General features: G+C 50.1%; 1 protein-coding gene across 5 annotated transcripts in view; it reads right to left on the bottom strand.

The window, feature by feature from the left end:
- Positions 1 to 23,445, bottom strand: part of Vwa5b1 (von Willebrand factor A domain containing 5B1) — a 52,989-nt gene that overhangs the window by 9,967 nt on the left and 19,577 nt on the right. For 4 of the 5 annotated variants that reach the window (XM_033767658.1, XM_033767659.1, XM_010625784.2 and 1 more), the window contains 12 exons: positions 21,623 to 21,768; positions 20,637 to 20,768; positions 19,959 to 20,083; positions 16,661 to 16,837; positions 12,484 to 12,594; positions 10,380 to 10,582; positions 9,814 to 9,928; positions 7,771 to 7,956; positions 5,668 to 5,851; positions 4,697 to 4,887; positions 950 to 1,151; positions 199 to 504 (listed from right to left, as the gene is read on the bottom strand). In XM_033767658.1, coding sequence (XP_033623549.1) covers positions 199 to 504; positions 950 to 1,151; positions 4,697 to 4,887; positions 5,668 to 5,851; positions 7,771 to 7,956; positions 9,814 to 9,928; positions 10,380 to 10,582; positions 12,484 to 12,594; positions 16,661 to 16,837; positions 19,959 to 20,083; positions 20,637 to 20,768; positions 21,623 to 21,768 — 2,078 coding nt within the window. Of the gene's footprint in view, positions 1 to 198; positions 505 to 949; positions 1,152 to 4,696; positions 4,888 to 5,667; positions 5,852 to 7,770; positions 7,957 to 9,813; positions 9,929 to 10,379; positions 10,583 to 12,483; positions 12,595 to 16,660; positions 16,838 to 19,958; positions 20,084 to 20,636; positions 20,769 to 20,937; positions 21,146 to 21,622; positions 21,769 to 23,445 lie in introns of those variants that run through there. The other variant, XM_010625786.2, reaches the window with a different exon arrangement.

Genomic DNA, 23,445 nt, shown 5'->3' with positions numbered 1-23,445 from the left:
ATGGGGTCGGAGACTCCCAGGGCCCGGAACGAGGAGCCAGGAGGCCAGAGGACAGGGCGGACTGAGAAGGCCCCGATCTCCGGGGCGGGAGCCGTGGGAGGGGCGCCAGGGACTGAGAAGGCAGCCGGAGCCCAGATGGGGAGAGGAGAGCGGCGGGTTATGGGTCGGCTTGGGTCCGCGCCCAGCCTGAGGCCTCACCTTGCTCGATCTCGTCCTCGCGCCCAGCCAGCTGCTCAAAGTCGCGGATGACAGCGCGGGCCGCCAGATGGTGGAAGGTCTCACTCCACAGGTCGGCGTCCCGCACGGAGTCCGGCTCCGGGCCGGGAGGCCCCATCTCAAAGCTCACCTCCCACTGCACGCAGTGCCCGTCGCGTAGGCCTTTGACCAGGGCCTTGCCCAGCACCGGGCCTGGGGTGGTGGTCCGCCTGCCAGGACTGGCCCCCTCCTCGGACTCAGCTGCGGGCTCCCAGTCCGAAGATGTCTCGGTCTCCAAGGCTGACGGTTCTGTGGGCCGAGGGCCAAGAGAGTTGAGCCCCGAGTGCGAGGGCGGAGACAGACCCCCTCCCTCCAGTTCATCATCCCTTCCGAGGGCGCAGTGGACCCTAAACAACCCTAGCCCATCCCCCTCCCCAGGGAAACAACTCCTTTCCTGAGGCAGCTTTGTGACTTGTCCCAAGAGATGGACAGATCCACCTCCAGGAAACCAGTGGGGCCATGCTGTGCTTATAGGATGGGCTGGGCAGAGAATGCAGCTATAGCCTCTTAGGCAGTCCACGGGCCGGGTTCAGTGGGGACAATGGGGTTGGCATGGTCCCCAGGGCAGGGTGGCCCAAAGCAGACCCTGAAGGGAGCACCAGGCATTGGCCATCTGGGTCTGTCATCTGAAGATGGGCCACAGTGAAGGATTTCTCACTGTCTCTAATAAGCTGTCACACCTTTGGACACTTACCCAGATCCCCAGAGCTGTGGCTGTCCAGGGCAGATTTCAGGCTGGATCCGGGATCCAGCTCCCTCCTGGAGCTCCAGACCGGGGTCTCCTGGCCGGAGGGGAGGAAGGGCTGGCAGCCTTGAGGCAGCAGGGAGGGCCTTCGGGCCCCTGGGCCGTGCAGTTTGGGGCACTGGCTCAGGTCCTGGCCACTGTTCATCAAGGGCTAGGGGTGCAAGAAAGAGGAATAGCAGGAAGAGAAAGGAGGAGGAGGAGGTGGAGGTGGCAGCGGCAGAGCCTGTGGAGCCTTCTGTCCCCAGCTGTAGGTCTTTCCTGGGCACCACAGTGTCGGCTGGGGAACCGTCCCCCTAGGACCCAGGAACTAATGACCTTGTCTCTTTGACCCATGAGCAACATCAGCAAGAATAATCCCAAGCCATGGATGGACCCTAAACCATAACAGAGACCATGGAAAATCACACAAACCATGGAAAATTCTAAATCTACTTTTTTGGCATAAGATTTAAAACTTTTTGTGTGTGGTTAAAATTATCAACCTTTTCCTTATGTCTTTCCATATGTTTGTTTAAAAGGTCTTTCCCACTCAAATATATTCTAGAATTTTTGTGATTTTATTTTTGTTTGTGTAGTTAAGTGTTTGATTCACATGAAATTTATTTTACTGCAAAGAGATAGGAACCAGCTTTTCCTTGATTTTCCAAGTGATACAAATCACATTGTTAAAGAATACAATTTATCCACTGAATTAGAATGGCTTACTAGTCCTCCACTTCTAGTCCAATGAAGCTTTTACGCACACTTGGCTTTACTTATGGACTTTCTGTGCTATTTTGTTGATTTAATCTGTCTATTCTTGTGCTGGTATAAAAAGCAAGGGCTAAACTGGGAGATATATTTGCAACATACATGTCAAAGATTTTTTTTGTAGGAAAATGCTCTTATAAGCATGGAGGAAAAGGATAAACTTCAGAGAATAAAGAGTTAAGGGCATTCGGAAGCAGTTTATAGCAAAAATATTAAATAAACTTAAAAATGGGCAGATTCATGAAAAATCAGAGCAAGGAAAATTTAAAACAAGTTACATTTTTTTCTATCATCAGACAACTGATGACACCCAATGTGAACAGGATCACTCATGGACTTTAGGTTTAAATGCAAATGGGCATACACTCGTGAGAGAAAGATTTAGCAATGTGTTATCTACAACCATAAAAACACACACATCTTTTGACCCAGTGATTCCATCGGTAGGAATACAATCCTGTAGAAATCCACGAGGGTGCATGCATATATGTGTAAGCACTGTCTATTTATTGCAGTATTGCTTTGGAAGGTAAAACTCTGAAAGCTATTTCCATATCCATCAGTAGGGGGAGGGTGAATAAATTATGGTACGTCCATGTCGTAGAATACCACACAATGCTGAACCAAGAGAGGTTTCTTCATATCATTATGGGAAAATATCTAATATACAGTTTATTTTTCAAAATTAAATCTTTTTAGTTCTGTACTTAATCGTGGAGGTTATAAGACTACTTAGGCATCTCACGGAATTCTTCACCCCAGAGAGTAATGTTGCTATATATAAAAAGTGAATTAAAAGACATTAAAAGTAAGCTTCAGAGCAGATTATGTAATTATTAAAATATATGTGTGTGTAACACAGTGCATATGTCTATGTGCAATATTTCTAGAAAGAAACACTCAAAATCAAATGGGTCTTGGCATAGGGGAGGGGGACTTCTACCTGTACCTAATGCCCAACTTGGCTGTTGGAGGGTTTTCATTGCAAACGTTGAGTATTTATTACTTTTGTAAATGAAGAATACTAAGTAAATTGAAATTAATTTCAAGCTTCTAAGCTCACATACGTCCCTTGGTGGGGGCAGGGAGGAGAAGCAAAGGCACTTACTAGGTGTAACAGAAGTTTTTAGGCCGACAGTTAACTATGGGGGCTTTTGCATTCCTACCAAGGAGTTACTGGGAGGGAGTCCTTTCCATTAAATGGGGCTGCCTTCTTGTCTCTGGGCCTGAGGTGCTAGGGATGGACAAATGTGTGTTTGATAAGAAGGAGACTGGGCACTCAGAATGGCCTCTGCAGGAGCTGCTTCCTGCTCATGGGAACCTAGCTGGATTCCTTAATCTCCACTCCCTTCTACCTCAGAGGCTGGGATTCCCCTCACCCCTGCCCTCAACTCACCATCTCCTACACTGGGTCCAAGAGATGAAAGGCTGCAAGCTGCTACAGTTTCTATGACAACAGATAAATCTGAGATCCAGCCCTTCACCCAGCTAAGGGCTGCAGGAAGTTGTGTTGGTGTGTGTGTGTGTGTGTGTGTGTGTGTGTGTGTGTGTGTACATCTAAGTGTGTTGGGGAGAATCAAATTGGGAAAGAGGCTAGGTACACAGGCAGGGGTCGGGGAAGAGATGAGCAGAGACGGGCCAGAATAGCTAAGGAACAAGTAGGGTGAAGGAAAGGAAGCCACCCTGCCCATCTTCTTGCCAAGTAGAAATGCCACTGAAGGGCACCTACTATGTGTCAGGCACTGGGCCATTGCCTGGAAGAGTCCTCCACTTAGAATTGGCTCCCACTCAACATCTGTGGATGGTCAGCGGCCCCAGCCGTTCACATGAGCTGTTCTCCCCATCTCACAGGTGGGACATCTGGGGCCAAGAGGGGTTCAGGACCATGCATGAGAAGAGTGCCCGACTCCAAGGCCGATGCCTTCTGATTTCGTCTAGCGGGCCCTGGCTGAGCACAGACAAGAGCCTCCAGGACAAGGCGTCAGCATGTAGCCTGTGTATGTAGAGGCAGGAAGGATGGGGTGGTGGCTGGGAGTGGGCAGGGCCAGCAGGGAGAGAGAAGGGCTGCATTTATGGACTCAGGAAAACCCTACTTAAACCCCATGCTGCAGAAAATGGGTTGGCCACAAGCTGTTTCTCACAGTGATTCTCAACTGGATGCTTTCGCTTCCCTGCCCAGGACATGTGGCAGTGGCTGAGGCATTTTTGGTTGTCATGACTGGGTCTATTATTATTATCGACCTCCGATAGGCAGTCTCCCTTGCTCCAGCAAAGAATTATTCCCGCAGTGGTGCTGAGGCTGAGCAGCCCCGGTCTAGGGACCCTGGTGATCCTTCCTGCTATGGTTCCGACTCTCCAATTCTCTTTGCTGAGACATACAGGAGAAGCAGGGTGACAGAGGTGGAAGCAAGGCAGATGGTCCTGGGTGGTAGTTCCCTGCCTGGCTGTGCGGCCCTGGGTCAGTTGCTTCACCTCTGTAGCCCTCAGTGTCTACATGGGTATTGAGTGACTGAGTGGGGGTGGCTGGCCCCAAACTCTCTTCTCTCCCAGGGGTGCTGTAAAATTGAATGACACAGTAGATATGGAGGCTGAGTGCCGAAGGGGAAGTGCTGTGGGCAGGGAATCAGGGCTCTCATTAACCAGTATCTGGATTAGGAAGGCATCAATGAGATTGGGCAGATGAGGGTCAGAGAAGGGAGGAGGGAGGGACTGGCTCACTTTCCTAGACTAGTGGCTACCTGTTCTTGGTAGGTAATTCATAAATACACTTTGGAGGGAAACTGACACCCTAAAGGGTGGGGCAGGAAGGTGTGGACTCCGTGTTCTACCTAGCACTCATCTATGTAAGTGATGGGCAGACTCAACCTTAGGGTTAAGGCACAGGACACAACTCTCCCCTGGCCATGACCTCCCCTGGCTCCTCTCCAGCCTGCCCTCCTTGGATACCTGTAAATCAATCCGCCACTGCTGGCCATCCAGGCTGATCTGGTTGGTGAGGTCTTGCAACTTGGCTTTTCGCAGTGGGTATCTCCCAGAAGATACTGTGGGTTCACTGGCGGTGGTGGCCCTTGGGCATGGCTTGTGGTGGGTGATCTGGTTAGTGCTGTATGCCCTCCGTCGCTGGGAAAGGTCCGGACCTGGGCAGGGGAGGTGAGCAGGAAGCCACCAGGGAAGGAGAAGGGCTTGCACACCTCCTTCCTGCTTGGGCACAGCCTAAGTTTCTCACTGAGTGCCAGCTGGAATGTGTCAGCGTCGGAACCTCACCTTATCTGACCTCCATCTTCTTCCCAGCAGCTTTCCCTTGTGTCCCCTTCTAAAGGCACAGCGTATGCCAAACAAGCTAGACAAGTGGACACTCGGGTGTGCTTTCTAAGTGTCACACTTCCACACTTTTACCCAGACCCTTTCTGAGGCCCAGAAGCTCCCCTCCACCAGTCCCTAGGTGAAGTGTTGGTTCAGTTTTTCTCTTCCTAAGAGTCTCCTAGTTGTGGCCTCTGCCACTTGGCTCCTATCAGAGTTAAGGTCAGTTGTGTCTAACCAGACGGAGAGCACCTGAAGGGCAGATGCTAGGTGTGAGTCATCTTTGTGTCACACACTGCACTCAGTACCTAGCCGGGTAAATGGCCTTGGAATGGAAATACACACCATGAATAGGCACCGGAGCAAAACAAGGCCTCGACTGTCTTTCTGTACTCATCTACCTCTTTCAAGCTCCAATAATTTAACAGTGTTGCTTAAATACTCCAAATCTCAGTTTCCTCCTCTGCAAAATAGACATACTGGTGCTCCCTCCTGGAGCTGCTAACCATTCATGGCCATGGTTAAGTTCTGGGCACATGGTAACAACTCAGAATAAGGTAGCAATCAGTACGGCCCCTCTGCAGAAGGGAGCAGGGCAGAAAGCATAGAGGACCTACCGTGATGGGTCCTGGAGTCTCCACCGAATGGCCAGGCGTCCTTGGCCTGCCCCAGGCTGAAGGGCGCCCCCGTGCTCTTGGCCCCGTTTCCACTGTCTGGGTCAACTCCCTCATCCTGGGAGTGGTAGAAGACGGAGCTGCCAGACTCCTGAGAGTGCTGCGTGCTGTACCTTCGTCTGTTGTCCTGGAGGGAGAAGAGAAGAGGGCTGGGCGTGAGGACTGACGTTAGGGAGGACTTCATGGGGCAGTGAGGGGCTTGAAGAACAAGAAGAACGGGAGAGTGTTTGCTTCGGGAGCTAGGTAGACTTGTGTTCAAGAGATGGTAAAAAATTATCTTTTCATATCGTCTATAAAGTTTGTATTTTAAATGACTGCTTTCCTTCATTAACATTTTAAAAAAGTACAATTCTAAATGTCATTCCTGTCTCCAGATAGGTTACTAAAATGAACCAAATGGACCACTCAGGACATAAACACAAGTAGAAATAGATGTGTAAAAATATTTATTATACATAAATTATCTGCATGCATAATTTTGGAGATCATTTTTGTTTCAAAGAACTACTTACATCTATCAGTATCTTAAACTTTGACTTAAAACCATTTTGGAAATCCTGCATCCTCTTTAACATTCAAGGCTGCACTATCCCACTATCCCTTATTGTTAATTGTCTGCTTTGTGGCCATTCATTTTTGAGACCATAAAATCTTTGGCTGTAAGTACATTATGTAAACAAAATATATTTTATTTTTCTGGTTAGATTCCTAGGAGTGTCATTATTATTATTATTAATAGTAGTAGTAGTAGTAGTACCAAGGATTGAACTCAGGACCTTGCACTTGCCAGCTAGGCAGCGGCACCACCAAGCCAAATTCTCAGAGCAGGAGTGGCATTATTGGGTTGAAAGGTTTTCATATTTTTAATTTCATTATTTCTTGGTTGCTTCCCGGGTGGTTTGTGGTAAGTCATGTTGATACGAACAGAATAGGAAAGTGCTGTTTGTCCAACGTCTTCACAAGTGGCAGAAGAACATTATTCCAATCTCAGGAGTAAGAGAAGGAGAATGGATTCTGTGCCTGTGTCTTGCTCATTCTAGTGGGAGGGTTTGTTGAGGACCTGACCTCAATGACAGAACCCCGATCACAGCTCTTAAGAAATTCTATAACATGAAAAAAAGTCAACAGATTTATAGAAAATTCAAATTTCTCTTGGAAGGTGCACTTAACACACGACACACATTCCTGCATGGCACCGGTTTGCTAGAGCTGAGTAGGGGCCGCCTGACCTAGGGTGTGCTGTCCAGTTTGCCTTATTCCTACTTCTCCTTACGGCCTCTCCGGCTATGAGCTCAGGGATGATTGATATCCACCATGGCATTTGCTCTTTTTATTTTTCCAATAAGTCCTCTTCATAGCTGCCCAATCACTCTAGGCAGTGAGTTTGTGACTCCTTGAAACAAAATAAGATGAGAAATTCTATAAGAGAGAATGGAGAAGCTCACTAAAAAGTGGGTAAGAACAAAGCTCCCCAGGCAATTGTTCACATTTAACATGCATTTTACCTTCCTTTGAGAAATTCTTACTTTTATCCCACTCGTGACCCCAAATACACAGGATTTATTCATCAAGTAAAAAAATTCTAAAGAGATACAGGGTGACAAGAGTATTCTGAGAAGGAAACCTGAGTGCAGTTGTCCTTGAGCTGGAGTGTGTGTCGTGTCACTTAGGGGAGATTATATAAAAGGCAGATTCCTGAGATTATCTTCAGGGATTCTTACTCATTAGACCTGGGTTGGAGCTATGGGCTCTGCATTTGAGACAAGTTCCCCAAGTGATTCTTCTGCAAGAGCTCTTCAGAATCACACTTTGAGATGGCGACATTCACGTAAGAGTGTCGCTACCAAATGCTCATTGCTGGCCAACTGATATCCACTATGGCATTTGCTCTTTCCATTTTTCCGCCAAGCCCTCTACAACTATATCTACAATTATAAATGCAATTCCGATCAGGTCCTAGCTGCCACAAATAGAATTCCAGTGAAGCGTGGTTTGTGGACATGGGTTCTGGACTCCACTGGCCCCTGGAATTTCGAGAATACTTACAGATCTGGGATTTGAGATGTACAAGGAGGCATCGCACACAACGCCATACCCCACCAGTCGTTCGCCAGGGAAGAGTGTGCTGGTGTTGACAGGTGAGATCAGGACCTCAGTGGTCTCGGGGAAGACCCACTCCACAGTCACATCACTCAGGACTGGGGCCATGGCCTTCTTCAAGGATTTGACCATCTGGCGGGCAGGGTCAGAACATAAGTTGGGGGATGTGTAAGCAGGGATACAGAGGAGGGGTATAAATACTGTGGGTACGAGCAGGGAGGGAGAGTAACACATCTTGGGTTCATTCCTCAGCCATGGTGTCTTGAACTCCTGCAATGCCAGAGTTGGAATGGATCTCTGCTGTCATCTCCTCCAAGCTGAACATTTTATAAAGGAGAAGATTTGAGGCCCAAAGAATGGCCTTTTAGTTCAAGGACATAGAGAAAGTTTGGGTCATATCATAGGACAGTGACCTTAGCAATCCAATTTGCTTCTCTGGCCCTTACTTCCCCTTCTGTTAAAGTGAGAAGGTGTTGTAAGGGCTGAATCTCCTGACTAAAGAGGGCTCCCTCTTTGCCCTTTTGCTTAAAATAAGAAAGCAATAGAAACTGCATTTTGTATAGCTCCTACCTGTTTTTCTGTTCCTCCTGTTCTGACCCAAGAGTGAACGTATCCCCTCCCGGATAGTTGCTTAAGTTTGCAAAATAAGATAAGCTGGAAATAGATGGAGCAAGGAAGCCACATGCTTTGCCAAGCATGGAGAGTCTGCCTAACTGTTTAACCACACAGGACGTTCTTTGGAAAAAGAACACACTGACCCCCGCTGAACCTGTCCCTCTCTTTATTTTCTGCTTTTGCCCTCCTGTTCTTGTAAGAACCCCAGCAATATCAGTAGCAATAGAGAGTAAGATAAAGCACCAATAGGAAAGAAATAGATTTTAAGCCTCCCAAGCCCTATATAATCATGCTTTGAAAGTGAGTCAGGGCTCTCGTTTCTGATCCGCTTGGTCGGTGAGGTACAAGGGTCCAGGCTCGAGCTTGCCATAAACTCCTCGTGTGGTTGCATCGGACTTGACTCCTTGGTGGTCTTTGGGGATATTGCGATCTGGGCACAACAGGTGTATTGGAGGATTGTATGAGATGTTGGGCATGAAGTGCCTGCCACAGGACAGGTGTTCAACAAATGGCGGCTGTGGGTTGGCACCCCTTCTATTTCTTTGGACATATGGCAGACTTAGAGAAAAGGATTGGGGATCATGGTGACAATGAATATTCTCTCAATTCTCCCTTCAAGAAGGACCATGCCTTTTGGCTGTGGGGATGCAGTGCCCTAGCTTTTCAGCCAACATCATGCCTCCCCCCGGGAGCCCTCTGCCAGGGATCGAGCACGACAGTGATTGTAGCGCACAGTCATACAACCCAATGTGGACACTCAAGTGGGCAAGCTCTGCTCCAGGGTTCCCCATTGGGTTTGTCAAGGCTGTGGCAGAGAATTTCAGTCAGAAGCTCCCTGCCCAATCTGCTTCCTCCTTTCCTTTCACAAGTGTCAGATCTGCCTTTCGGTGGGAAGATTTCCCATTATTGTTTCCTCCTCTTCTGTTTTTCACAGATGCTGCTTCCCAATAACCTCTCTGCTCTATTCCGAGTTCTGCGAGGGCCTGGATTTTCTAAGGGTTGGGTGCCGAATGTGCCAAATGTGCTGGAAGAGAGAGAAGACTGGTGTGTGGGCCTTTTAGATTCTTCTGAGCCACTATTTGTCATCACACGGAGGGTGGCCCGTAATGACCTCGAACACAGACCTATAGCTATGAAGGTGGGTGGAACCTATGACGCAGGGGCTGCAGAGCAGGAGATCAGTGTCTTGGGGCTGCTCTAAGGGTTGCTTGCTGTGTGGCCGCCACCTCTCTGATTCCCACTGGGGTTCAGAGTAGCCGAGGGGAGAGCTCAGATTTTGGTTGAAATAGCACTTCTGCCACTGAGCTGCTCTCTGACTTGACTGGGGCTCAGCGGCTCCAGCCCTGGAAGAGACTGGGAGGTCCTTCTGCCTACCTTGGGTTGCAGCCGCTCCCCTTCCATGAGGAACTCAGCGCTGCCCTTGGACACAGATGCCAGCCCTTTGACCAGTCGGTGGCAGACACTGGGTCCAATTCCAAAGCTGTAGCACCTGAGGGACAGGGACACAGACGGTGCTACTCGACAGCCCCTCTGCATCTTTGCCCACTCGAGAGGGTAAAGAGACAAAGCCTGCAGTACCAGAGCTGGCTTAGAACTGGACCTGCTTTAGGCAGGACAGGGAGACGGAAGGAGCGCCCCCTGTGGGCACACATACGCATACATTCCCAGAAAGCACAGAGTCAGGGCAGCCTCTTCCTACGCCGCCGCTCTTTGGGATTTCCTGGCAGCAGTATGGGCGACTCCCCCATCCTGAACTTTTGCGGGCAAGAGGCAAACTTGGAAATCAGTCCACACCATCCTGGAAGGCACAACACCCTGGGAACATTGGGCCCTGTCCTTCCCCTGTATCATTTGGCACACTTTGCTCTGGTTCTGGTCCCCCCCAGCCCCAGGGCAGCTCGGAATAACAGGGCCCCAGACTCCCTCCAGCCTGGCCTGACCTGGTGGAGAAGGCGTGGTTCCGTAGCAGCTCCAGAACCTTCCCGGTGTTGCTGATGGCACCATCTGTGATCAGGAAGAGGAGCCGTGGGTGGCCCTGGTGCACTGGCTGCCGGACGATCCACTTGAGAGGGGAAAAGATGTTGGTGCCACCCATGTCAGCCCGAATTCTCTGGATGTTGTCACAGGCCACGGCCAAACTCTCCTGTAGGGAAGGGTTGTGAGAGAGGTAGACAGTGCCTAGGGTCGCCCTGTGGCACGAGGATTGCACACCACCCTGAGGATGAGCTCTTTGTTTCCCTGGCTCTCAGTTCAGCCTCATTCCTGTTCCATCTGCGGGAAGAATTAGGTGGCTGGTTTTTTGGGGTAACTCACTCCCCACTGATGCCTGAAATGCTACCATTTGTGGTGTAGGGACTCAACATTGTCCTTTCTCTCTAAAATAGGAGCACCTCTGGAAAAGGCGGCAAATTAAGCCTTTAATTCCTCAGCACAAATGACATTCTCTCTCTCTCTCTCTCTCTCTCTTTTTTTTTTTTTGTTAACACTGGGGATCAAACTCAGGCCCTTGCACTTATGAGGTGGGCACCAGAACCACTGAGCTAAATCCCCAGCCCTGACGTTCCCTTTTCTGAGGAGGGAGCCAGGTGATGTGGAGAAAGAACACTGGCTGGGAAACATAATACTTGTGTCCTGAACCTGACTCTGGCACTGATTTCCTAGGACACTGTGCAGAAATTGCTTCCCCAATTTGGGCTTCAGATTTTCTCTGTCCTGGACTATCACTTGGGGACCTAATTGGCCAAGGATTATTGGCACTGGGTGGATGTCATTGTAACAAGAGTTGTTTCCTCCTTCGATTCCCAATACCAAAAAAAAAAAAAAAAAAAAAAAAGAGTTATTTCCTCCTGATGTGTATCTTCCTGCCCTTGGCTAAGGAAGATGGTCTTCTGACATCTGACATCTAGGCTTGGAAGGGACTGATAAGTAATGGCCTAGATCAAAAGTCTGTCGATTATATGTAGCTTTTGAACCAGCAAGACAGACTAAAATGTATACCAAGGGAAAAATTAAGGATGCATGAAAAAAAAATCTACAAAACAAAGATAACTAAATGGGGAAAAGTGGAAACAAGTTAAGTGCCTAACTCTAGGGCTTCGTAAAATAAGTCCCAGTCTATCTGTATGGTAGAATACGAGGCAGCTTTTGCAATTATATTATAAATTAATACTTTCTGGAATGAAACTGTGCTCATGATAGCTTGGAAAGTAGCTTATGGAAGGAACAGTATGTAATGCCTAATCCTACCTTGATTGAAAATGTGTGTAAATGCACAGAACAAGATCTGGAAGGATTTATACTAAGCTCTTCTCAGTACTTTTTCTTCTTTATCTCTCCCCGACTGATGTAATCATAGGAGATTTAAAATTGTTTCTTTTTTATCTAGATTAAAAATTATGAGACAGATCAACACGTATTATTTATTTATGTATTGGAACAAACTCACAAAATTACTTTTAGTAGAGGAGTAGCTAACAAGTCCCTCCCTCCACCCTCTCCTCCCCGCCTCCCTTCCTCCTTTCCACCTCCATCCTTTCCCCGCAAGCCTAGGTAGGGTGCTCCGGTTTCGAGCGTGCTCGCAGGGCCACAGCCCCCTTGTTCCAGCGGGAGCTTGAGCCTCGTGGGTTCGACCCGTAGATGCTTCCACAGCCCTTCGGCCACCCGTCCCCAGCCCTGCTCCCTCCGCGTCCTTAGCGCCACCTTGCAGGAGTCCCTCATCCCCGCGAGACTGAAGCTTCGAGGGGACGGACCACAGACTTGTCTCCTCCCTGCCCTCTCCTCATGCCTCGTCTCCGCGCACTCCCATCCCCAGCCCAGTGTATTACTGTACGAAACGGGGAAGATGTCAGAAGGCCGGAATGTCAGGAATTGCGTAAGCAGAGATGGCTTCTCTTTGGTTTTCTGCCCTCGGACGTGACCTGGGCTCTCTATGGGTCAGGAGCTCCTGAGGCCAGTCCCAGAGTTACTGCTTCCCTGATTTTCCCTCCTCCCCCCTGCTCCTTACCACCAGTCACCTCTCTGGTCCCAGATTTGACCCGTTCTTACCTCACTGTAGGTCTGGCTGGAAGGGAAGAGGGTTTTAAATGTGGATCCAAATCCAATGACGTTGAAGAGGCAAGTTGGCATGAGGCTCTTAAGGGCCACCAGCATGGCGTCCTGGTGGAAGGGAAAGGGGTTTTAGGTTCCGGCGGAGGCCCCAGCCACCACACACCAGTACTGTCACCCCCACTTACGAGCCACCTTTAAGGGGGTCCATCAGCTGCTGTCTGCACCCAGCACCTCCTTTTCTTTCACATCACGAAACTGGATTCTGACCAGAGGCTGGATCAGAGTCATTATCACAAAGCCTCTCAGCCATGTAGCAGGTTTGATTTCTCAATGCCACTCCGCAGTGGCTGGCCAGTTCTATTTCACCCCTTGCTGACCCCGTGAGGCAAGAAGAGGAGGGAACACCCGCTCTCTTCTTTCAAAGCCAAAATGATATCTAGGTGAGGAAAGTGGCTGGTCCAGGTCACACTGTTGACGGAGTGGCTTCTGGTTCCCATGCAGGGCCTTGGGATCAGAATTGAGCTATCACTAACCAGTGATGGAATCCTTGGAACAGTCTCTTTAGCTCATATTTGTTGAATGCAAGGGCTGTATTTTCTATGCCACCACATGTGAGGCAGGCAGGGCCAGGGATTTAACTCAGTGGTTCTGCCACCTGCCTTGCAAGCACAAGGGCCAGAGTTCGATCCCCAGTACAAAAAAACAAAACAAAACAGACAAACAACAACAACAACAACAAAACATGCAAGGTGCATTTATTATCCCCATTATATAGAAGACAAGACTGAGGCACAGAGAGCTAAAGTGACTTGTTAGTGAGCATCCAGGTAGTAAATAATGGATCCAGGATTGAAACGTGTGTCACGTTGCCTTTGATATCTACGAACGCTCCCGAGTCTTAACCTACGTAACTAGACACCAGCAGAGGACCTCAACGAAGGTATGTTGAAAAAAGAATGACAAAGAAGGTGATGGGCTGATAGCAGAAGCAAAACTGAGGCTGACAGTGATTCAATACAATGATAGATATCAAGCCCTTAACCTGTGCCAATCACTGTACCGAGCACTGAAGTGATTACATTTGATCTCGGATTGTGTTTTAGCAGAGCGGTTAACCTGATACAGTTTAAAGTCCAACCTATCTGAGTGGGAGTACTACCTTTACCATTACTGACTTGACCTTGGGCTAAGTATGTCAGCCCTTTGAGTCCCAGCCTAAAACAAAATACACATCCAGTAAGGAGATAGGTACTAGTGTTAACAACTCTATTTTACAGATGAAGAAACCGAGGCTCAGGAAGGTTGAAGAATTGCATCAGATCATCAAACCTAAGAAGATGACCTTGGCTTTCAAATATGACTCTGAAGTCTTTATTCACTCCAGCTCTGCCTTTGCACAGAGCTTGGAACTAGACATCTCCCCTTCACCTCCACATAGTTTACTGATGGCACCCCAGGGATCTCAGCATGTCTTCAGGGAAACAAACTGTCATCCTCCGAAATCTAGACGCGAACAGCTGCCAATGGATTCTGGCAGCTTTCACACCATACAACCTTCCCGCTCCCTGGCCCTGCATCCCCTCTTCTCATCCCCCTCTGCAAACACTAACGTTAAACATTCCCATGCACGTCCTCTCTGTCTGTCTTCATTGCTTGTGTCAATATATTTTGTGTCTCTGCAAAAGAAGTCAATATCTGCTTTTTTCATTAGCCGTAAATGTATATTCCTGCTAGCAGGAGACTCTGCCGATCCATTCAGATGGTCTCTGCTCACACCTATTAGAATTTTTAAAGCCATGTTTTTGGCAGCAAATGGCAGCTGAAGAATGAGACCAGCTGCAGGAAATTAAATTGGCCGAACTTTCCTCTTTGGCATGGGCTGTTTGGATTTATATTCTCTCCCTCCTCCCTAAGCCTAGTTTCTTCTAAAACCTCAATACAATGGACTGCAATGAATGGCCCAAGCAACCCCCCAGTTCCAGTATTGTCTGCCAAGAAAGAGGTGTGTGGTCTGAGCACTGTCTATGCCTTTCTCTGAAGGGTCACATTTAGCCGACGGGTTGTAGCCACGCAAAGCCATTTGTGGAGGATGACCTTGAGCTCAGTGAGCTGAACTGGAGAAAAAGCAAAGGTGACTCCAAGGGGAAAGGGGGCTGAAAGGTGAGCTAGAGAAAGTCCTTGTTCGAGAATTCTAGGGTGCAAAGATGGGAAAGAGCTTTAGTTCAAGGAATGGATTTCCACTCCTAAACCAGTTCTATTCAGCTGACAGTAATCGCCTGGAACACTGGAATGAGGAGGCTACAGGGAAACTGAGTCCAAGCTTAGCAGGAAAAAAAAAGTCATGATAAATTGTTGATATCGGCCTGGGCTAGGGAGAGGGGAGTGGAGAGACAGGCTCTCCCTGAATTAATCTTTCCTTTTCATTTTGCCAAAAGGACAGATGAAAGCCAGAATTGGGAATCAATTTGTCCAAAGCCACATAGCAGTTCAGTGGCAGAATCGATCCTAGACCCCAGGCACTGCTTTTGCTACTGTGCCATGCAGTAGAAATGACATCATCAGAGAAGAGAGCTTTTATAAATGGAAGCAAATGCACAACTTCCCCCTTAAGCAAGGAAGGAAAATGAGCACTGAGGCCAAGATCTAGAAAGCAGGGGCTCCCTCACTAGCACTGTGTTCAGTTTCCTTAGCTAGTAAATGAAGAGAACATGGATGAAATGCCCCCAAAGGACTGTTTTAGGTTTGTAATCCTACGATGTCCTAATGTAACTAAGGAAATGCCTCACAAATCAGTGTAGCTATGGAACGGCCCGGAGCTCGATTCAGCACTCTGTCACCACGGACAGCTCCCCACCATCCTTATTCTTGACTTTGGTGGCGGGCAGGGTACGGGGAAGGTACAACCAGCCCTTCCTACACTCGGGCATCAAGATGCCTCAAGTTGGACCTTGGTTCTCTTCTATGATTTCTCGTCATGCTTCAATTATGGCAAAGTTAAGGAGGTAGCTGGGCTCACAGATGTTACCTAACCCCTCCTCTCCTTGCTGAGCCTGTTGCCCTGGAAATGAGAGCTGGCTCCAAGGACAAACGAGGGGAGATGGACAAATTTTCAGGTGACAGAAGAATCCCACTATCTTCTTGTTGCTTCATCTCTTGTTCTCTTGAACTACCCTGTACCCACTAAACAGACTGAAGGCTTCCTATACATAAACACAGAGCTAGACCCCATGGGGAGAGAGAGATGAGAAATATATGGTTCATTCTGTTAATTATTTCATAACTCCGGATGGGAAGATAGACACATTCAGAAGCCAAGATACAAGGGAGTATTGGATAATGCCATAATCAAAATGAAGACTCTCCCGTGGGAGAGGGAACACTTCTGAATGGCGGGGAGGTTCTGTCGCCCTTTCTTTTACACTTCTGCTGAGCTCTCCTTAGCAGGGAGATTAAATTGCAGGCATTCTGCCTGTGTCCCTCACTTGACTATAAGGTGCTTGAAGGCAGCATCCTAGGTATCTGAGAAAAAGAAGAGCTAGTCCTTTCCCCTGCATTCTACCCATTCCTTGATGGCAGCGGCATGTGAAATGAATCCGTGATGCCAACTGGGGGAGAGTCAGATAGACAACGGGTTTAATCACAGACCACTAACTGGGTGACTTTGGGTAGATGATGGTGACTCGCACAATCAGTTTTGCCTTGCGGTAAATGGTGACACCAGGACCAGCCTGGGATTATTGTCTGGATTCAGTGCCAAGCTGCGCATTAAATGGACTGCACAGTACCTGTACATAGCAGACCCTCAGCAAGTGTTTGTTTCCTCCCCCTCTTCTCCGCACCCCTTCCCGCTCAGCACAAGTGAGGTGCTTTAGCCAGAGCAGGCGTGCAACAGAAATTTGTAGAATGCCAAAGACAGCTATTAGTAACTTCATTTGTGACTCCAGCGGACAACTGTCCTGCCTCTGCTCACAACACTTAAGGGTTTTATTTGGGGATCAAATTGAGTTTGGGTGTGTGTATGTGTGTGTGTGTGTGTGTGTGTGTGTGTGTGTGTGTGTATTTTTTTTTTAAAGTTGTTTCTTGGAATAGAAAGTATTGAGGATCCAGGTCTGGGAAGCACAGCTGATTTACCCTGGAACCTGGGTCCCCGGGGAAGGGCCTCTGTTGCGGGTACCTTGACACAGCGGATGCTGGTCCCACTCATGCTGCTGCTCCTGTCGATGAGGAAGATGAACTCCCCGTGGGTCTTTCTCAGGTTTGGCCGCACAGACTGGAGGTTAGGGCAGAAGTTGAGCATGATGACTGAATGGTGGGGAATGTCTTTGTGGAGGCGTTTCCGGATGATTTCTGTCTGGAGGGGAAGAGAAAACCCTCTGATTTGGGTGATCATGGGGTCCTGAGATCCCTCTGTGGACACACACTGGTCCCCCATTGCTCACCAAGTATCATCTAGATCTTACGTGTACTCTGCACCAAAGACCTGCAGACCAGCTGACCTGGGCCCCTCTGTCTGGGTCGTTCACAGGCTGCAGCAGTAAGCCTGGGCTTTGCAGGCAGTAAGACCTGGGCCTGAAATCTCAGCTCCGTCCCTGTCCAACTGTGTGAAGGTGAGAAACTCCCTCCTCTGATGTTTCTTCCTTTGTGAAATGGGGCAAACACATCTACTTTTCAGGGCGACTATGAGAACAGAGTTTATGAACATGAGTGGACCCCCTTAGTTGAATAATGGACTCTTCCACTTTTCGATCCAGTGCATAAACCACTCTTTGACCCATCATGGTAGTCAACTTAGTTTCCTTGATTCACTAATTTTTTTCCCGCTGATAAATTGTTACTTATCCTTCAAATTTTAGCTGTACGAGAACCCTTCCCAAATCTTGTGGGAGGTCCTACTCACTTACCTTCCTCATCTACGGAAAGTGTGCATCCTCACAGAACAAGAGCGCCTACCTCACAGAATGGGTTAAGTGCCCACTTGGGCAGCCTGCTGGCTGGCAGAGGCTTTGGATGCTGTTGTTTGCCTTGGAGCTCTGGCACATCTCATCATGAAAGCAGAGCCTTGCTTGCACCTCTTCCTCCCCTCTAGCTCCCATGCTACCTGAAGACAGGTTTCACCTTAGTCTCTTTGCAGTCACCTCACACTGGTCCCTTTCCCCACTTTTACCTCCCTGTGGTCCATTTTGTGTAGAGTAGCCAGGGCGGTCATCCTCCGCATTCTCTTGCATATGCAACAGCTCCCCTCACATTGTACACCGTGGTCGATGGGGCCCTCACTGGCCTGACACCTGCCCGCTGGTCCGTTTCATTTCTACCAACATAGCCTCCATTCTGTTTGCTACATAGCTCACCATTAACCTGCTCCGGTCCTCTGTATGTGTTGCACTCTCTCTGCCCGTCCTGCTCAAGGTGGGCTCTTCACCATCCGCCAGGTCTCATGCTCAGACACCCGCTACACACCTGGCACCTGTCTTTCATTATCGTATCATCAGGCTTTGTTCCTGCTGCACCTCTCCAAGCTGATCATGCTCATGTGTTTACCTTTTGTCTGTCTCCCTCTCCTAGAACACAAGCTCCAAGAAGGCCAGGAATGTGTCATTTTCAGGGTCGTCCCTCTGGTGTCTAGATCGGTGCCTTGGACACTTAGTGTCTCTTGATTGAGTGAGAGGATGAATCTGTGTGGATCACGTTGGTCTGCCGTGGATGCAGGTGTGCATATTTGGTGGCTTTTTTCCGTTCTCTTCTCTGTTTTCTGTCTCTGTCTCCTGCACATGGTGTATCCCTTTGTGTTATCTATTCTCTCTCTGCTAGATCACAGTCCCTGACAGCTTATCCTTCCCCTGTTTCCTGAGTGATCTTCATCCTCTGTTTGTCCACAACCTGGCTTCCCTCCTTCTTGTGGATGTCACCTTTTCTCCCACACGGAGCCCCTTTGTCAAAAGCCGCTGTCCGGCCTGCCTCTTTTGACGACAGAGCCCAAGGCAGCAACAACCACATCTGCCAGTGGAAGGAGTCGCCTCCGGGAACCGACTACTGCTGGGCAGAGGGACGAGTGGGTGCCACGACTCAGGATTCTCTGCTGTCTCCTCAAGCTGTCATTGTCCAATTACAATGAACTCATCACTTCTTAGCAGCTGCAGGTTGATCACTGTCAACCCCGGCACTCTTGAGAATACAGGGCATTTGCATAACCAAACCAAGGTGGCAAATTAATTCTCATTGGCTGCAGCAGCCCCAGGGTAGACAGCCAGCCTCAGAACTGCGAGACCCATTGTCCATCCCCACCCCCACCCCCGACTACTGCGTGCTGCGCTTTCTAGAGCTCAGTGGTACTCCTGAAATTGCCACCCCCACTCTGAGAACCTGGCTCCAGCTTTTCTCAACTGATTCATTTGCGTGAGCAGATGTTTGGGGGGACTCTAACAATGGGGACATTACAAGCAGTGAGCAGTCCACGCTTTCCTGGCCCCTTCCCTCCTTGCTAAGTGCCTATGCCAGCCAGGCCAGTAGGGAACCGGAAGGGCTAAGTCCAGCTAATCTGCCCCCCACATGGTTGAATCTGCTTCCTAGACCTCACTACCACCAAATCTAATTCCCTGAGACAGAAAACCTCCTCTTCCTCCAGCTCACTTGTTTTTGAGTGCTAAGCCTCAGTTATCTTTATGTCCACGATGGGGGGCCCATCATTTTTCACCTTGGCATTCAGGATGCTGCTCAGTGTGCAGGGCAGGAGGGGATAAGATGGAGAGGGGCCGCCATACCGCTGGGGTGGATGCAACTTGTGGCTCACCCTCCTGCCGCTCTCCCTGCCTCTCCTTCCCACCAGAGCTGCTTACCCTTAGCTTCATGGATGAGGTACAGAAAGGCAGTGAGAAAGGAGCTCTCTTAAGCTCCTTTACGCTTTTGCCTTTATGTAATAGCAAGAATGAGAAGATGGAGGCCCAGGAAGCAAAGAGAGAGCTGGGAGGGCACCCAGGGGTAGGGGAAGGGTTGCTTGGAGAAGGCCAGGGCTATTTCTGCCACTAGTTGCGCCTTTGTCTGATTTAGGCACCTGGGTGTGCTAGGAGAAGGGGACCTGGCTGCAGGCAGAGGATTGACAGGTTAACTGCTGCTTTTAGTTTTTTTCCCCAGTGCCGGGAATTGAACAGGGCCTTCTCATTGAGCTACATCCCCAGCCCTTTTTATTTGTATTTTTTTTGTTTTGAGTGTCCTCCTCTAAGTTTCTATAGTGCTCAGGTTGGGCTCAGACTTTCTACCCTTCTGTCTCAGCCTCCTAGACTGCTGGGATTACAGGCTGACAGTTGCATCTGGAAGTGCATTTCCACCCGCCCTGCAGGGCCCTGGTCCTGGGAAGGAAACGCTTCTTGTCCAAAATCTGCCCCCAGCTTGCTGTGTGACCTCAGTCCCCACGGCAGACTCAGTGCTCGGATGCTCCAAGCTTCCAGCGCCGCCCCAGCTCCACCGCAGTGGCTCACCTTCCTTTCCACACTGCTGTCCTTCTTTGTGCCTTTAATGAAGTCTGTTCTCCTCTTCAAGTATTGGTCAAACTCTGCCAGGGTCATGTCCCCTTCCTCCACCAGGACATGTGGCATGTGAGGCTCTGCCAGACGAGACCAACTTTTAGCACTTGTCCAGGTTGTGAGGGGGATCCCAGGGGTTTAGGGGTAAGGTCTTCACGGGGGCAGGGTTCTAGTTGGAAAGGGGCTGCCAGAAGCGGTATGGGGCAGGAGGAAGACCCCTTAGCCAGGAAAACCTAAGGCCCATGAATGACCCACTCACTGCCCTGTCCGAGCCTCAGTTTACCCATGTGTAAAGCGGAACTGAAACCAGGCCAAAGAGCTCTTGGGTCTTTTTAGCTCCTGACAGTCTCTGAATTCTTGAGAAGACAAGAGTTTCTCCTTGAAGACACAGAGCTGCCAGGTCTCTCTGAGCTTAGAGTTTCCAAGAACCTCTGGTCAGCTCAGCAGGGGCAAGTGGCCCAGTATGCAGTTGAGACCCTGGGCATCTGGAGCTGGAATCAGATTAAGGGACACTTGATCTAAGCAGGTATAGCTGTGGTTCCCAGGTGGCAAGTGGTTAGTCTCCTCCTGTCTGCCCGGCACTACCTGACCCTTGCTCTGGCCAGGGCCCTCCCTCGGTGTGGGGCGCCATACCGCTGGGGTGGATGAGGATCTCCACGGGCCTGTCGAAGGTGTGCTTGTTGGCCAAGGTGATGATGATGCTTTTGGCTGAGCGTGCAGATGGGGCAGCGTCTGCGCGGATTTCATGTGTGGGACTCTCTACCCCTGAGCGACACAGAAAGGCAGGGAGTGGGCTGGAGTCTCAGGAGCCCCAGGAGAGGGAGGAGGGTACGAAGGCCCACACTAAAGGTGACTGACACGACTGACACGCCAGCCCCATCAGAGGTTCCTGGGGTGCTATGTGGCCATGGGCTGGACTCCACGACGTCCGCACCTGCACACCTTGGGCTTAGATCACTGGTGTCTAATGGCTCTTCCTGCCCTGACTGCAGGGTCCGACTGCAGGAACTGCCTCCTTTCAGGGCACATAAAGCACCCAGCATGTGACCAAGCAGACAGAGCTCAATGCTCCATGGGCGGTTGCTTTTTGGTGTTCCGTGAGTGTGTCATGCGCTGGAATGGATGCATGCTGGTAAGAAGCCACGTCCTAGAGTCCTTTAAAACCTGGGATGGGTTGGGGGGACAGAGGCATCAGTGTGAGGGTTCTCAGCCCTGGCTGTGTCAGAATCACCTGAGGAGTTTTTAAATGTTTGGGCCTAGCGCACAGCCCCAAAATCTCTGGGGTGGTGGCGATGCTGCAGTGTTAGAAAGCTCCTCAGGGGAGAACCAGGGCGGATATTTATGGCATCGGCCACTAGGAGAGGTCGCAGAGTCACGATTTCCTGAGGGATATTTCCTGGTAAAAAGCGCTGGAGTACGGTGGCCTTGACAGTTGTGCCAGGAAGGGGCTCAGTCATGGGCTGCTTGTAGGAGCGTCAGTGGGGGCTCCTACAGCTCTGCTGCTTCCGCTTGTCTGGGCCAGTGGGCTCCCTTGCCCTCCCTTGCCTCCCCCTCCTGCAGCCCTCTCCACTCTGGGGCTCCTTCCCCACCACCTCCCAATCTGGGCAGCTCCCCGTCACCTGCAAGAAGACATGGCCCACGGATCTCCAGCTGGAAGTCGAAGTCGTATTCCATGGGGTTGGACACCTCGGTGTCCAGCAGAGTCGCCAGGCACAGCTTGTTCCAGGAGTCTGGGGCTTGGGTGCCGTAGCAGTGGGAGTCTTTGCTGGGAAGGTGCCACAGAGAGGAGGAGGAGGAGGAGGAGGAGGAGGAGGAGGAGGAGGAGGAGGAGGCAGTGGGCACAGATGAGGGGCCATCAGGGGAGAGGGGACATGGGGGAGGGCAGTGAGACTCAGGTGCCAGCCATCGAGGGCCTGGGGGGCTCCGTTCCACCCCCAGACCTTGCTGCCCCACTCAGCCTGAGCCCAGGAGGGCCTGCGTGCCAAGAGAAGCCCCGGCTACCTCTGAGGAGCACCATGAGGGGCCAAGTTCAGGTGCGGTGCTCCTGTGCATCTACCCTCACCCTTCTCACCACAGCCCCACCCAGCCCACATCCGGGTGTCTGGGCCAGGTGAGGCAGCTGACGTCCTGGCCTTGGTGGGCACCACACCACCTCACGTGACTTCTCGAATCCTTCCTGCGACTGAGGGCTGGGAACCCTTGGACAAATCACTCCTCTAAGTGTTGGCTTTTACAGCCATTCAGCAGGAGCAGCACTTACAGCACAGGGTCTGTCTCCTGCGGAACCGCTCACACTTCTGGGCCCTCACTTTGTTACCCTCTGTCTGTCACTGACCCCGCTCCGTTCCCCTTCTGTTCATAAGCACAGGCGTCCAGTGTTTGCTGTGTGTTTTCAGTTGTGCACTTATCCTGGTAAAATCCATGGCGGTCTCTGGGGGCTGTGTTTTAAGGGGACGAGAACATGCTATTATGACTCGTGTTTACTCTCTTACATGTTTTTACTCAATTTTTTTCCTCAGTACTGGGTATTGAACCCCAGGAGCCTTTGCACTGAACTACATCTCCAGCCCTTTTTAGGTTTGAGTTTGAGACAGTGTCTCATAAAGTTTCCAAGTTGCCCAGGGCAACTCCATGGGCAGTGAGCTCGTGTCTCCTCCCCTCCATGGCCCCACTAATGCTTGGTATCGTGTGGCTTTCTTATTTTTTCTGAGGTCAGTCTTTCCTGAGAGTTTTGCTGGAATGGGTGGGAGTGAGTTTATCAGGCCTGCTGTGGGCTGCTGGGGCCTCCTGTGGCTCTTTCTTGTGACCCACTCAGGTCCTGCCTTTCAGATCCACAGGCCGGCAGGCACTGGCAATGCTCACGAAGACGACACACGAGGGCTGGTGCTCCCTAGTCAGGCCTGCATGTGCCACCCACTTCTCTGCGCCAGGTGTCTTCATCCTGGCCTCTAAGGCCTTGCCATGTCCTCTCTCTTTCCCCCCCCCCCACGTCACCGGGAGAGTACAGAGGAACTGTCTTGCTAGTAGGCTTTTCATGCTCCCCTCTTGCGCTGCTGGAAACCCTTTTAATGGCTCCTTGGGCCATTGTGAATTGGCTGCTTTGGGGCGAGATACAAAGTCCTGGCAGGGCCAAAGGTGTCCCAGGCCTTGGAGCACCATTGACGCCACCTGTCAGAGGCCCTGCCCTTGCTCGGTCAGGGCCTTCGTCCCTGCTGCGGTCCTATGCAGGAATGCACCTCTCTGTGCCTACCTCCTCCTCATTTTCAGTCGTCAGCAAAGGCTGGCCTGGTCTTTAGACACCCTTCTTTTATATCCTCAGACAGAAGAACTTTTTCCTTAATGCGCTTTTTATATAATTAATTATATATTCATGTATGTAACAATTAGTTTCATGCGTAAATGCGTAATGGACAATGTTTCCTTCCTCCAAGTTCCGAAACGG

Source organism: Fukomys damarensis, unplaced genomic scaffold (assembly GCF_012274545.1).
Source record: "Fukomys damarensis isolate Sample0158 unplaced genomic scaffold, DMR_v1.0_HiC HiC_scaffold_23, whole genome shotgun sequence".
Taxonomy (NCBI): domain Eukaryota; kingdom Metazoa; phylum Chordata; class Mammalia; order Rodentia; family Bathyergidae; genus Fukomys; species Fukomys damarensis.
This window is presented reverse-complemented; position numbering and strand designations above follow the sequence as displayed.